This window comes from Phalaenopsis equestris, unplaced genomic scaffold (genome assembly GCF_001263595.1).
Source record: "Phalaenopsis equestris unplaced genomic scaffold, ASM126359v1 Scaffold001221, whole genome shotgun sequence".
Classification (NCBI taxonomy): domain Eukaryota; kingdom Viridiplantae; phylum Streptophyta; class Magnoliopsida; order Asparagales; family Orchidaceae; genus Phalaenopsis; species Phalaenopsis equestris.
Genome location: NW_018165660.1, coordinates 281316 through 294036, shown reverse-complemented (window position 1 = coordinate 294036; position 12721 = coordinate 281316). Strand labels below are relative to the sequence as shown.

General features: G+C 35.1%; 1 protein-coding gene across 1 annotated transcript in view; it reads right to left on the bottom strand.

Moving 5' to 3' along the window:
* Positions 1 to 739: 739 nt before the first annotated feature.
* Positions 740 to 12721, bottom strand: part of LOC110033562 (40S ribosomal protein S6) — a 17647-nt gene continuing 5665 nt past the window's right edge. The window contains exons 3-6 of the mRNA XM_020737585.1: positions 3109 to 3166; positions 2897 to 3005; positions 2347 to 2619; positions 740 to 1175 (exon numbers count right to left, since the gene is read on the bottom strand). Coding sequence (XP_020593244.1) covers positions 931 to 1175; positions 2347 to 2619; positions 2897 to 3005; positions 3109 to 3166 — 685 coding nt within the window. The 3' untranslated portion in view covers positions 740 to 930. The remainder of the gene's footprint in view (positions 1176 to 2346; positions 2620 to 2896; positions 3006 to 3108; positions 3167 to 12721) is intronic.

The window sequence follows — 12721 nt, the reverse complement described above, 5'->3', positions numbered from 1 at the left end:
ATATTGCTAATTTGGAATTTTTATGCTATTTGTAAGTTTAAATTTTCAATTACTTCTTTTATCAAATTCAATTCCACTAATGCATTGTCTTTTACAGCATTCAGGAAAGATTAGCTCATGAATTTCAAAAACATCCTGACGATTGCTTAACCTGTGCAAACCACACACTTCCCTACTAAATTTACGTCGGGCTCATATCTGCGAGAGAGTTCTACAACTGTCCGCATATCATCACAAAACTGTGTGACTTCTTCTGTTGCGCAGAAAGTTTAACAAATTCCACGGCCAACAGTGATCGAGAAGGTATACCATCACCTAGTCATTGTAACACAAAAACAATATAATTATTATATTAAATATAATTTTAACAGATTTTGAGTTTTTTTGCACTCTTGATACTCGTTGTTAAGTGAGGCGTGTATTTAAATTTTTATATTATTCTAAAATAAATTTCTACTTCTGAAGTATCGAATATATAGCTGACAGTTTTGTTATGCAACAACAGTACTAAATATGGGCAGAATAGCTATTTAACCAGAATAAACTGCAATAAAAATATTTTCAAACAGCTGAAACAAACAACCAACCATCTTCCCATCAACAGCTTCCTTGGTCAGTTAAGCTAAGTTGCAACTGATAAACTGATAAGCTGTAGCTACCCCAAACAGGGTCTCAAAACTAGGGCCCAAGTTAAATATATTTTATTTTATTTTGCCCTATTAATGAAATTAAATTAGACTAATCATCCAAAACCAAATAAATATTGAAACAAAATACCATACATATGACTTATCATCATGTTCCTAACAGAATAAAATCATTCAAAAACCACAAAAAAAAAAATCAGAAATCACGCAGAAAAGAAAACGAATCAAAAACATTACATAAGTACTCAATAAATAAAAAACAAGACAGTTTAATCGACCAAAATCAGGCTTGGACAGCAACAGAAGGCTTGGACGCAGCAGAAAGCTTGGATCTTCGCTTTGCTAAACTCTCGCTCCTGCGTTCTCTCTGCTCCTTGAGTCGACTAGCAAGAAGCTTCTGGTACTCCGCAGCCTCAGACTTGGCCTTAACGATTCTGTTCTTCTTCTCAGCAATCCTAGCACGCTTCCTCTGCAGCGTGAGGGGAGTCACAAGCCTTTGGATCTTTGGTGCTTTGCTGCTCTTCTTTCCTGCAAATAATAAAAGGCACGTTTTGTTAGTACATTTTCAGAGCTAAAGTATAAACCTGGAAGAAGGTAAAGCACTTTGTTTTTATTTTTTATTATTTACATAAATAGCACTCAATTCTTATGTATTTACATATCTAACGCCTGAATTTTAATTTTTACCCATGCATGAAATGATTGTTGTATTTCACTTTTTAAGTGTTAAAATAATACCATTTTCGACGTGATATGAATGATTTGGATTGAATAAAGATAAACAGGTAAGTTTAGGTGTTAGATATGCAAATACATTTTCAGGTAATGTTATTTTAATAATTTTTTCTTTATTTTATTACTGATGATACTCACTGTTAATCTTATTTTTGCACTGTTCTTAAATGAATTTTTGCTTCAAAAATATCAAATATATTGTTATGACAGTTTTGTTGTAAACAGTATCACTACACGAGCGGGATGGTCATTTGTCCAGAAACAACTGTGTTGCAGCTATTTTCAAACAGCAATAATAAACAAACAGTTAGTCAGTTTATCCACAGCAGTTTCTGCACAGCAGCTTCTACGCAACAGTTTTCTGGGACAGTTGCTGCAAGCAGAACTAAATGTTACCTTAGACACTTAAAACAATATGTTATCGCCTAGACTGATCAAATAATTGAGTATGAAATCTTTTTATTATCATTTATTTTAAGTATCAGATAGCCTGACATCTAAATGTCAATAAATTTAATCAATGCTAATACAAAAAAACATAAGCGTCATATGCAACATTCTTATTTAATTACACTTATCTCCTTACACATACACAATATTATAATAAAACGTTCATGTGCTCCCTGAAATTTCAGTTACCTCCCATTTTTGACGCTATAGCTTAATGGGCTAGGGTACATATCAAATAATAGAGGATACGACTGTATACTCAAACAACAAATCAAAGTTAACATGTAATTTAGTATTAGAAAAGAAGATAAGAGTAATCTAATTAAAAAAACATAGCAGATAACCATAAGAAAATTTAGGGCACATTTCATTGATGGAAGAAAAGTAATACTTTCATTTCAGAACTCAATTATCATATTGCAAAAGTGTGTAAATTTTAAAACTTGAGCTGCTTCTAATTTCATTCATTCAAACAATCAAAACCAATGAACTTCATCAATTTAATCAAGCGCACCTGACTTTCTGGTAAAAGTCCGTCGGTACGTATTGACGTACTTGCGGACATCGTCATCCTTGGACAGATTGAAAAGCTTGCGAATCTTGGAGGCCCTCTTCGGTCCTCTCATCCTAGGTTTCTCGACGTCAGTAAGCCCAGGAAGATCATTTTCACCTTTCTTCACAATAACCAGGTTAAGAACAGAGAGATCAGGGCTCACAATACAGCCGCGAACAGATTTCCTCCTTCGCTCTCCATTGCGCCTGCCATATCCACGGAAACAAGGGGTTCCTGCCAAAAAAAATATCTGATCACACGTCATTTTACCACCCAATTCCCACATATTTACATATCTAACACCTAAACTTTGCTTTTTTACATTTTTACCACCCACGCCCAAAACTTTCGTATCACATCAAAAATATCACTATTTTAACTTTTAAAAATGAAATACATCTTTTCAAGGTAAATTAAGCTGTCGTAGCAGTGAGAAAGTCGTTGGAATATTCATGGCTAATATAGTGTTATATACAGAACCAAAAACAAACATCTGAAAGGCGCTCCAGACCTCTGCTTAGTAGCAAGCGAACGCGTCCAGGAGTCAGAACTCCCTGCTTCATGGGGAAGCCCTGCTTGTCGCATCCTCCCATAATCTTAAAAACATAGCCCTTGAATTCCTGCCACAGAGGATAGTAATTAAATAAAATTGTCCCATCAGTGTAGATTGAAATTACATTGCAATGAGAATTTGTCTTCTATTTAGTTCCAAGTGTTATATACCTCTCCAAGAGCATCTCCGCTGACTTCCTGTGATATCCTTTTATCATAAAAAGCTCGACTGCAGGAGAAGCAGAACGTGATGTCAGAAGCTGCTAGGTAGTAAACAAACTAAAATTATTAGAGCATAAACCTAAAAGGAAAAATAGCCCAATATAAATGAAGTGTTCCATCAAACTTGGAGTGACATTACAGAAGCGTAGATCAGCAAAAAAAACATCTTTAAATATATTATTTACAGATAACAATATTAATTAATAGTTTGCAGAATTTATAAATATATGAGTTTATTTTTGTCTGTCAAAATGAAATCAAGTTGAGGGATTTCAAAGGTATTTGTTGACTAAAACAATATGGGCTTCAAATTAACCAAATAACAGAATTTAGTGAATTGGTCATTTTCCATAATATGATTTCTAACTTTAAGACACAAAATATATTTAAATGTAACAAATTTAAAAAAATAAAAGTTATATTCAAGGCAATCATAGCACAAGTATAAGATAAGCTGTGGGACGCATAATAGCTAAATACTGAATAACGTACCATTAATTTGATTGTGTAAAAGAATCAATAGTGGTACGGGAATTGGCATGTTAAAGAAAAAGAAAATATGTTGATCAGGGAAAAATCATAATCATGATTAACATTATATCCTTAATATCACGGCCTGGCTTTATAAATCTATTGTGTACATTCATTATTATTGAACATTGCTCATGTTATTACAATCTATTTATACTTTTTTAGACATTAACCCATTTTCCCGTCATAACCCTTTTAGTAACTTTATATGCCCTTTACACTAATGACAATTTTCCCATTATTGTATGTTAGAAGTTATTAGCATTGATTCATTTAGTTTTCTTATATTCCTGTTTTATATATTTCCTTCTTATTTTATGTCATTTACTATTTGTACGTCTTTCCTATTTTATATATTTCTTATGTTATTAGTCATATAATTTATACTTATACCGCTCCTTTCATATTGATAAGATCACCCTGCTCAATACCCAACATTTACATGGTATCAGAGCCAATGATCTAACCCTAATTGCCACCAGGGCATCCACCTAGCCGCCGGCACTCCCTGTAGGCAATCTACAATGCCGCAATATTTTTCGTGTAGTATTTTTTTCTAGTCGTTGGTGGCATCAGCTGCTCCTGCAGATTTTTGCAAAACGGACCTCCTGTAATCTTTTTTTTCCAGTCGTCGATCCTTCCTGTAGGTTTTTCTTGAACGTTCAGCCACTGATCCTTCCCTTTTTCCAGTTACGGAGCCTCCCTCCTGTAGTTGGAATCCTTCCATGTCTCAGCATCCCAACCTCACCTCTTGGCTCAGTCAGAATCATGGCGGGCTCCTCCACCACTGAGCATCCTTCTGACGATGTACTTGAGTCCACCAGAGGATTGACACCGACCACAATCCCATCGCAGATCGGAGGACTTGAAAATCACTTGAACCTCCTGATCACCGCCCATAAACTCAACGGCTCTAATTCCTCGAACAGTTTGAAGTTGTGTCATTGTTCCTTAAATGACGAGGTAAATTTGGTCATCTCAAAGTTATGATTCGTGAACCTTTGAAGGCTGATCCGACATATGTAGCCTGAGAAGTGGAGAATTTAATGGTCATGTCATTGTTGATTAATTCCATGAAAACCTCGATTGGTCGTTCATACCTGTTTTTCTGCTTGCGAGTGGCTTATGGACTGTCGTTCGCAATACTTACTCGAACATAAGTAATTATGGCCAACTCTATGAGGTTTCTAAGAAGAACCGCAAAGAAAATCCGCGAGGCAAAACAGAGATTAAGGACGGTGACCCGGTACTACAATGACTTGGTTGTCTTATGGATACGATCCCTACTACAACTACACTTGGAACTCTCCAACTAATTTTTCATTCTTCCAAAAAATTGTTGAGAAGGATCATGTGTTCCAATTTATGGCCGACCTGAACAAAAATTTCGATGAAGTCTGGGGTCGTATACTTGGTTGTGATCCCTTCAACCCGGGCGACATTCAATGAGATCTGTCACGAAGAAAGGAAAAGACTTGTCATGCTCAGCACCCCACTACTTCAGCCGAATTTTCTGCCTTGCTCTCCAATAGTGCTCAAAACTCTATCACACCTTCACGAGCAAATCACTCTACATGTGATTTCTGTAACAAATCCTACCATACTTGAGACAAGTGTTGGGAGCTCTACAGGAAACCGGCAAATAAGTCTTCAACATAATCCTCTATTGCTAAGGATCTTGCTACAACCTCATAATCCAAAAAGCAGTCGGCCCCCACTGGGACCATCCCAAAATCACCAGACTCCATGAAGAGTCAGATGGAACACTTAATTAAGTTGCTTGGATCTAGTCAGTTCTCTTCCATCTCGTCGACCTCCCATGTTCGTCAAGCTAACATTTCTATGGCACTCACTGCTTTTACTTATTTTAGTTCGAGAATTATTGATTCAGATGCTATGAACCACATGACTAAGTGTTCTCAAGCCTTCTCAATATATTCCCCATGATTCGATAAAGATACTAATAAAATTGTTGATTGTTCCTATAGTTCCATTGAGGATAAAGGGAAAAGGATCAGTTGTTCTAACAGCCGAGCTAACTTTAAGATTCGTGCTACACGTACCTTTGCCGAAGTGTAACATCTTGTCGGTCAGTAAGTTGGCATATAACTTTGATTGTGTACTCATTTTTCTCCTTATTTATTTGTCGTTCAAGTTCTTCATTCGAGGGAGGATGATTGAAAATGCTAAGTGGATAGTCGAACTGCACTTTTTCTAAGAACAAGGTTGATGACATGAACACTTCATCCCGTATTTGTAGTTTTTCCTGATTTATTAAATGTCATATTATGCCTTTACATTGTCGTTTGGGTCATTCCAGTTTTCACTATTTGAACTAATTTTGTCATTTAATGTTCATTAATAAAAATATATCTAGTTTCAAATGTGAGATCTAACTTTAGCTAAATATCAACGTGTATCATATTCACCACATGCTTACACTCCTGCTTCTTTTTCATTCGTTCGTAGTGACTTATGGGGACCCTCTCGAACTTCAAGCTACACCAATAAACGGTAATTCATTATCTTGATTGATCACCACACTCGAATGACTTGAGTTTATATATTAAAAGACAAAAGTGAAGCGGCTATCACCTTCAAAAATTCCTACTCCCTCATTTTGACCCAATTCAAAACATCTATTCAAGTCCTTCGGATCGAAAACGACCGTTTAACTTTTTAAGTCTAGATTAAGAAAACTCTTGGTAAATAAGAGCATCGTCCATCCAAGCTAAAGTAAGAATACTTCTCAATAAAATGGGAAGAAAACCACCTTCTTGAAGTTGTTTGTTCAATTATGTTTCAATCTAATGCCTGAAATGTTTTTGGAATGATGTCATCCTTACCGTCACATATCTAATCAATAGTCCCCACAAAAATCCACAACTTTCGAACCCTATTAGAAGTCTTGATGTCACGTTTTCCTACTTATTGGTTTTTCTCCACACATTAGATCCCAAAATATTTGAGAGCACGGCGTTTGTTCGGAACACAGTCCTAACTCGTAGCAAACTAGACCCTCGGTCAATCAAATGTCTTTCTCAAATATTCGACCACTCAAAAAGGCTATTGGTGCCTTGATCCTACCACCAATGAATACTACTATGTTAGTGTTGATGTCCCTTTTCTTAAAAGTATTTCCTACTTCCCTAACACTTCCTTAAGTGAGAGGGAGCTAGATTTTCAATGTAGTGTTTCTTTTCCAACTCCGTTAGATATTCCACCTACTCCTACATCCATTGTTTATGAGGAACCCTCTGTCTAACTAGATCAGCCACCAACCATCTACTCTACGTGTCTACACGGCATACCAACCCCTCGGTTGAGACTTCTCCCTACTCTTGAACCCGTTGCCTCACTGTAGTGCATGGAATCCGCTTCGACCGACATCTCTGGAAAAACACTTTCTCAACTCGTAGGGATTCCTCATGCTCTGAATGAGAATGTGACTTCTACCATCGAGGTGCGCAATCAGACGTGCTCTCTTTATCTCATAGCAAAATACGTCTCATTCCACACCTCATCACCAACCTAAAAAGCATTTGCCACTTCCTTAATGAATCGTTGTCTTCCATCCACTATTGAGAAAACATTGACGGACCCTTTCTAGAAGGCAGTAGTAATTGATGATATGAATGCCCTTCAGCAAAACCATATGAAGGATGTTATTGATCTTTCTCGAATAAAAAAAATAGTGGGTTGTCGGTGGATTTTTAACACCAAATTTAACTCCGATAAATCCTTTGAACGCAACAAAGCGTGAATGGTCGCCAAAAATACTATTCGCAAGGCTATGGAATTTACTATGAGGTATTTGCTCCAAGAGCTAAGTTGAACACTATTTGGGTTCTATTATCAATCTGGATTGCCCCTTCCTCCAACTGGAAGTCAAGAATATTTTCCATAACGACAATCTCGCAGAGGAGGTGTATATGTCTCTGCCACCGAGCTTTGACTCAACCTCTTCCCGTGGACAAGTGTGTCGACTGCGGAAGTTTATTTGTCGATTGAAAGAATCTTTTCGGGCCTTGTTCAATAAGTTTGCAAAAGTTATTGTGGGTCATGATTTCTCTCAGGCCTAATCTGATCACACGACGTTCTTCTGTCACTCATCTGAGATTTACTGACCAAGACAAAGCTACTTTGCAAACTGGTAGTTGTTGTAATGGATCCCAATGAGAAGGTGGCAAATGCTCCCAATGCATCTCCGATGAACAAGGCACACTACCAACGTTAAGCAAGGAAATTCATTTACCTAGTCCATATGAGCCCGGACATTAGTCCTGTCTTTGATATTGTCAGTCCATTCATGCTTGGTCCTTACGAACATCACCCCACCACTGTACATCGGATCATCCTCTACTTAAAAGGCACATCGGGCTAAAGTTTGTTGTTTTCTCATCACACATCTCGCTCTGTTGCACTTTATAAGAAAGTCGACTGGGATGGATTCGTCTATGATCGTCGATCTACCTCGGGTTATTGCTCATTTGTGTGGGGAAATCTTATCAAATGAAAAGTAAAAAACAGTGTGTGGTTGCCCGTAGCAATATTGAAGACGAGTTTCGGTCCGTCCCTAAGAGAATGTGAAGTTCGTTGGTTACGTATCATGCTCCGTGAGTTACATATATCGGTCTTCGTTCCTCTGCAGCTATTTTGTGATAATAAAGTCGTCATCAACATTGCCCATAATATGGTTCAACATGATTGTACCAAGCATGCGGAGATTGGCCGTCATTTTATCAAGGAGAAGCTTGATTCCGGGAAAATTTGTGTTCAATTCATCTGTTCCACTAGTCAACTAGCAATATTCTCACGAAGAATCTTCCTCGATCATTGTTTGACGAGTTCAAATCCCAATTGAACATAATTGGCATTTACACTTCAACTGGGAGGCAGTGTTAGATTTTATTAGCATTGATTTAATTCATTTTCCGATATTTCCTGTTTTATATATTTCCTTCATGTTTTATGTATTTTTTATTTGTATGTCTTTCTTATTTTATATATTTTCTCTGTTAGGAGTCATGTAATTTGTACTTAATACCTCTCCATTCATATCAATAAGAACATCCTGCTCAATTCCCAAAATTTACAGTGCACATGCCCAAAACTTAATTGATTTTTCACTAATCAACTAACCTTCTCAAATTATCAGTTTATCACTTACCAATCAACCTTTTCAAATTTTACCAAACATCCATCACAACATTAAAACTTGTTACATTTAAACTGGCTATTAGTGACCACTTATTGTTCAAGACCTTAATCAAAACAAAAAAAGTCAATCCCCTAGCAGTTTTATAAAATAGTTTGTCTCCATGATTTTGTTTCACCACTTTACAAGCTTAAATGAGCTCTTCTTCTTAATCGCATATTCATCATTCAAAACAGATATGTTCTCATTATTCTATATAACAATTCCACTAAAAGGATTATCTTCAACCAACTTTGACGTGTAATTATCGCTTTCATACATTTAAAATTGAATATCATATATTCAATCTTTGTTCTATTAATCCTAGGCTAGTTTTCTTCTAAGTAATTCCACCATTGCTCTAACTTTTCACTCATTTTAACAAAGAACTCAACAAATAGAATTGTCGCCTACAATACCCAAACTTGCCTCCACTTGTGTATTCCTGATGAGCCTCCAAAAACAATACAAATCAATCTAGATTTAATGGTCGTTGATGGAATTCTATTGTGAATGGGAACTATATTCATTTTACTATTACCATGTAAATCAATATTATACCACACATATCTTTCAAAACTTCAACATAACCTTTTTAGAATGCAACAATCAACTCAAAATATACTTGATTATACACCTTCTCAAGGTTTTAATTATATAAACAATATACATGCCTATACAATTTGGCATTAATTTTGTAATCCAGGATCATAGCGAGACTTGTCCTTGGAATAAATAGAATTGCATACAATTAAAAAAAAAAAGGACACAAATTCAACTTCTGTAGTTCTAGACATAAGAAATATAGAATTGTCTAATAAATGTTAGATGCAACATCACAGGGAAAAGATGAAGAGGGAAATTGTTTGCCAGTTCAAGAAATAAAATCAAATCAGATAAATAGATGCTTGACCAATCACAAAACTTCCTAGAACTTCTAATTGATAAGCACTTATCTCAATACATATGTTTTAATCGCCCAGCCTTTTTTGCATGCCATTCTTTAAATGCTCCTATAGAAAAAAATTTCTTACTCAAATGTATCATTACATTAACAACAGATTCATCTCTTATGTTCACAACAATAATTGACTTATAATTTTCATGCATAGATTTTAATTCATGTGAACTTCAAGCAATAATACAAACAGCTAATATGACATGAGAAAATTAATAAAAAATATCATAAATACTAAAATTTGTTCTAAGAGATTCTAAAAAAATCTATTATTCCTAAACTTCAAAACAAATAATAGTAACAAAAAGTTCTGAGAGTAAATGTGCCGCTACAAAATGTGCAAACCTTCCACAATATTCAAACACGCCAGAATCACATTGTTTACAAATCTTAAACCGATTATGCAATCAATTCTTAAATTCCATAAATGAAAAATATTGCTTTTTTAAGTTTGTGTCACGCTAGCCAATGTTAATTTTGTTTCAGCTGTAACACAACATTAAAATAATTAAGAATGTCCTACTAATTTTGTTTAGGTTACTTCAACTTTTCAAAATAACTTTATGATAATGTTAGAATAAGTACTCAAAATTATTCAAATTTTTCTCGAAGTTATACCTCCAAATTCCCAACAAAATAAGGAATATAATTTTAAGCCTCGTAAAAGTTACATTAGTTGGAATAGAACTTATTTACATTGAATCAATTGACAATTATTTATTGATTCAATTAATATATTAATATGACATACTTCTTGTTGGCATGGTAATCAACAACAACAAGCCTTTATCCCATGGGGTCAACTACAATAATTATTTTCCTCCATTGTGTCCTGTTGAGTGTTATATTTTCATTTAATTATAATAGAATAATAGATTAAAATCATTTTTAATTATAATAGATTAAAATCATTTTTTATACAATATGCCCAAGATTTTTTAGGCCTACCTCTACCTTTCTTAACATTAGTTGAATCTAAAGCATCTACTCTCACAACCGGATCATCAAATGATCGGCGTTTAATGTGATCAAACCATCTAAGACGACTCTATCTACTCTTGTCTGCCACTTGAGCTACACAAACCCTTTATTGGATAGATGAATTTCGCAACTTGTCTCTAAGTGTCAACTCATCAACCTAATCACTCTCATCTCAGCAACACTTAACTTTGTTTTATGCTTCTCTTTTAAAAGACAACGTTCTGCGTAGCATTGCAGGCCTCACCACCATCTTATAAAATTTTTCTTTCAATTTAAGTGATATTTTTCCATCACACAATAGGCCCAATGCATTCCTCCACTTCAACCAACCAACTTGAATTTTGCTAATAACATCCCCATTTATATCACCATCACTTTGAACAATAGACAAGATATCTAAAACTTTCACACAATAGACAAGAACTCTCCAAAGGATAACTCTTGGAAACATATCTTAAACTTTTTCTAAATCAACAAAAAGCATATGTAGATCCTCCCCTTTATGTACTTCTCCATCAAACCTCTCAATTAATGTATAACTTCCGTAATAGACCTACCCGGCATAACACCAAATTGATTATGAGAAATCTTTGTATCACAACTTAACCTATGTTCAATTACCCTCTCATTACCCTCTCCCATAATTACCCTCTCCCATAATTTTAGAGAATGACACATCAACTTAATTCCTCTATAATTTGTACACTCTTATGTGTGCCCTTTATTCTTACAAATGGGACCAAAATACTCTTCCTCCACTCGACGGGCATCTTTTTAGTATTCAAAAAAATATTAAAGAATTTAGTAAGCCAAGAAACTTCTAAATCTCTCACAGATTTTCCATCCTTAGTTTTCTTTAAAGCCTCAAACCATGTCCAAAGAAAGAAAATTGCAGATGAATCCATAACACAATTTCCAATCCAATCACAGAATAAACATCAATGAATACTAGAGGCATTTACATACACACCACACAATTTATATGTACATCTAACACTTAAACAATCATATTTACATATATACCACTCAAGTCTTAACATCACATCAAAGATACCACAATCACTACTTTTTTAAAGTGAACAACACGTTTTCAGGCATATGTTTATGACACCAAGGTAGTATAATATCAAACTTTTGTGTTAGATATGTAAATGCATAAGAATTATGGCATTTATGTAAATTTCCCTAATTATTACTCGAGCACAACTGCAAACATTTGAACAACAACAACAACCAAACCTTAATCCGACTACGTGGGGTTGGCTGCATGAATCCTTTTTCTCCATTGTGTCCTATTTGTCCTATGAATCCTTTTTCTCCATTGTGTCCTATTTAGTGCATATTTTCATTTAGTTCTAATAAATTAAGTTCATTTTTTATACAAAAAGCCAAAGTCTTCCTAGGTCTACATCTGTCTTTCTTAACATAGGTCGAATCTAAAACATCTACTCTCCTACTCGGATCATCAACTGGTCGACATTTAATGCCACCAAACAATCTAAGACGACTCACTCTAACTTTGTCTGTCACTGGAGCTACACCAACCCTATCATCGATATATTCATTTCTCATTTTTTCTTTAAGTGTAAAGCCACTCATCCACCTAATCATTCTCATCTCGGCAACATTTAACTTAGCATTATGCTTCTCTTTTAAAAGCCAACATTCAGCGCCATGGAGCATTGTAGGTCTCATCAGCATCTTATAAAATTTTACTTTTAGTCTAAGCGATATTTTTCTATCACACAAAAGGCCCAAAGTATTCCTTCACTTCAACCAACCAACTTGAATCTTCAACCAACCAACTTGAATTCTACCATCATCACTTTGAACAACAAACCTGAGATATCTAAAACGTTCACATATTTAATGATTTGATTCTAAATCGTTCACAC